Source organism: Dendropsophus ebraccatus, chromosome 1 (genome assembly GCF_027789765.1).
Source record: "Dendropsophus ebraccatus isolate aDenEbr1 chromosome 1, aDenEbr1.pat, whole genome shotgun sequence".
Lineage (NCBI taxonomy): Eukaryota > Metazoa > Chordata > Amphibia > Anura > Hylidae > Dendropsophus > Dendropsophus ebraccatus.
The window spans coordinates 40,862,497-40,864,339 of NC_091454.1; the positions used below are offsets into that span (position 1 = coordinate 40,862,497).

General features: G+C 45.4%; 1 protein-coding gene across 1 annotated transcript in view; it reads right to left on the minus strand.

The window, feature by feature from the left end:
* Positions 1 to 419: 419 nt before the first annotated feature.
* Positions 420 to 1,843, minus strand: part of LOC138782175 (follistatin-related protein 4-like) — a 584,758-nt gene continuing 583,334 nt past the window's right edge. The window contains exon 8 of the mRNA XM_069956808.1: positions 420 to 532. Within this exon, the coding sequence (XP_069812909.1) occupies positions 420 to 532 (113 nt within the window). The remainder of the gene's footprint in view (positions 533 to 1,843) is intronic.

Consider the following 1,843-nt stretch of genomic DNA (forward strand, 5'->3'; position numbering starts at 1 on the left):
AACACTGTGGAGAGCCGCAAAAGTCCCAAGGCTTACTGCTCCACAGTGTTTTCCATCCAATGTTGGCCACTCTGCCCAGGGTCATATCACCTAACCAACCCCCCAAGCTTCGTTGCTGGAGATGTCATGAGGTTGGTCACATTGCGGCTCAGTGCCCAACGCCTGAGGAGCCCATGGACTGCAATGTCATCAGGCGCCAGTCTATGTTAGTGCATGCTGTAAACTCTGCCAGTGCCATGATGAAAGACTCTCGGCACAGTTGTGAAGTCTGGATCGGTGGCCTGCGAGTGCTAGCCCTCTTGGACACAGGCAGCATGGTCACTCTACTACAGGCCAAAGTTTCCATATACATTGGTGCACCCTGAGACTAAAATGTCAGTGCAGTGTGTGCACGGGGACACCAAGGATTACCCTTGTGCTCAGGTTACAGTGGAAACCTCCATAGGAAACCTTGACCTTGCCAAGTGGGGTTGTTTCTGGGCTTGTACATGACCTGATTCTGGGCTGTGGACTTTCCCCTGTTTTGGCAACTCTGGGAAAAATCATGAGGTCTGTAGACACAGTTACAGGCTTCAGGTAAGGAAGAGTTAGCTGTTACAGTATGATGATAATTATGATGATGGTTAAAAATATTCCTTTTCCATTTTGTGTCTAGATGACCAATGACCTAAAGACCTCTCTCTGAGCAGGCAAACATTAACATGACTTGAGGAATTCCACAGGACATTTTGGGACTGCCAGTGGAGATCCTAGCCTTAAAAGGGTATTTGAAATATAAAAAATCTAAAATGGTATGCCGCCAGGATTACTGAGGCAAATTTGTGTCAACCATATTTTGTGTTGATCAATGAACTACTGTATAGAGTGATAAGCAAAGATGAGGGTTCATTGAGCAGTTAGTTGTGCCTCAACAATATAGGCGCAAGGTCCTTCGAACTGGCTCACACACATGTGTTATGAGTTTAATTAGGGTGAAAAAACCACTGGAGGACATATTGCAGCGATTTTTATTGGGCCGGTGTGTATAAGAGTAACGAGACTATTGTAGTTCCTGCCCTCCTATATGTCAGATTAATGTCAATGCCCCATTTCTGCAGCCCCTTAGTTCCACTCCCCATTATTGAAGATCCCCTTGAGCGTATAGCAATGGAAACAGTGGGGCACTCTAGTCAAATCAGCCAGAGGTATCAATACATCTGACGTAATCTTAGACAATGCCACCGTTACCAATGAGGCTATACCATTGAGAAATACCTCTCGAAAGTAATTCCCGAGAGCTGTTTCAGGTGTTCCCACAGAGAGTGGGTTGCCACAAGAGATTCTTAAAGACCAGGGTTACACCAGGGGCGTAGTAATGTCTCCTGGGCCCTGGTGCGAGAGGGCAACTTGGCCCCACCCCCCTTTTCACGACCAAGACCGATATTACCAATAACACCAGCCCAGCCTATAGAAGAAGAACATTTTAATCACATACATATTTACCGCCACAGACTGTTATTGGACCAAATCCTGTACACTGAGACCAATATTACCAGTATATAGGAAGAAATATACTGCTACACCACAACCACTACCATCACCCCACCATATGTTACTGACCAAATCCATTACTGAGACCAATTAAAAACACAGTACCAGATAAAACAAATATTACCACACATACTGACTAACCCCACCGCTGCCTACTGACTAATCAACTTACACAGATCACTATCACCTCATCAGTCATATAGAGGCTGACCAGCCCTACACAGGCTCTGTACACCTATACATTATAGTGCAGTTATATCAGATGACTCACACGGGGGTCTTCTCTGATCAGAGTCGTTTTAATTTTCTCCTC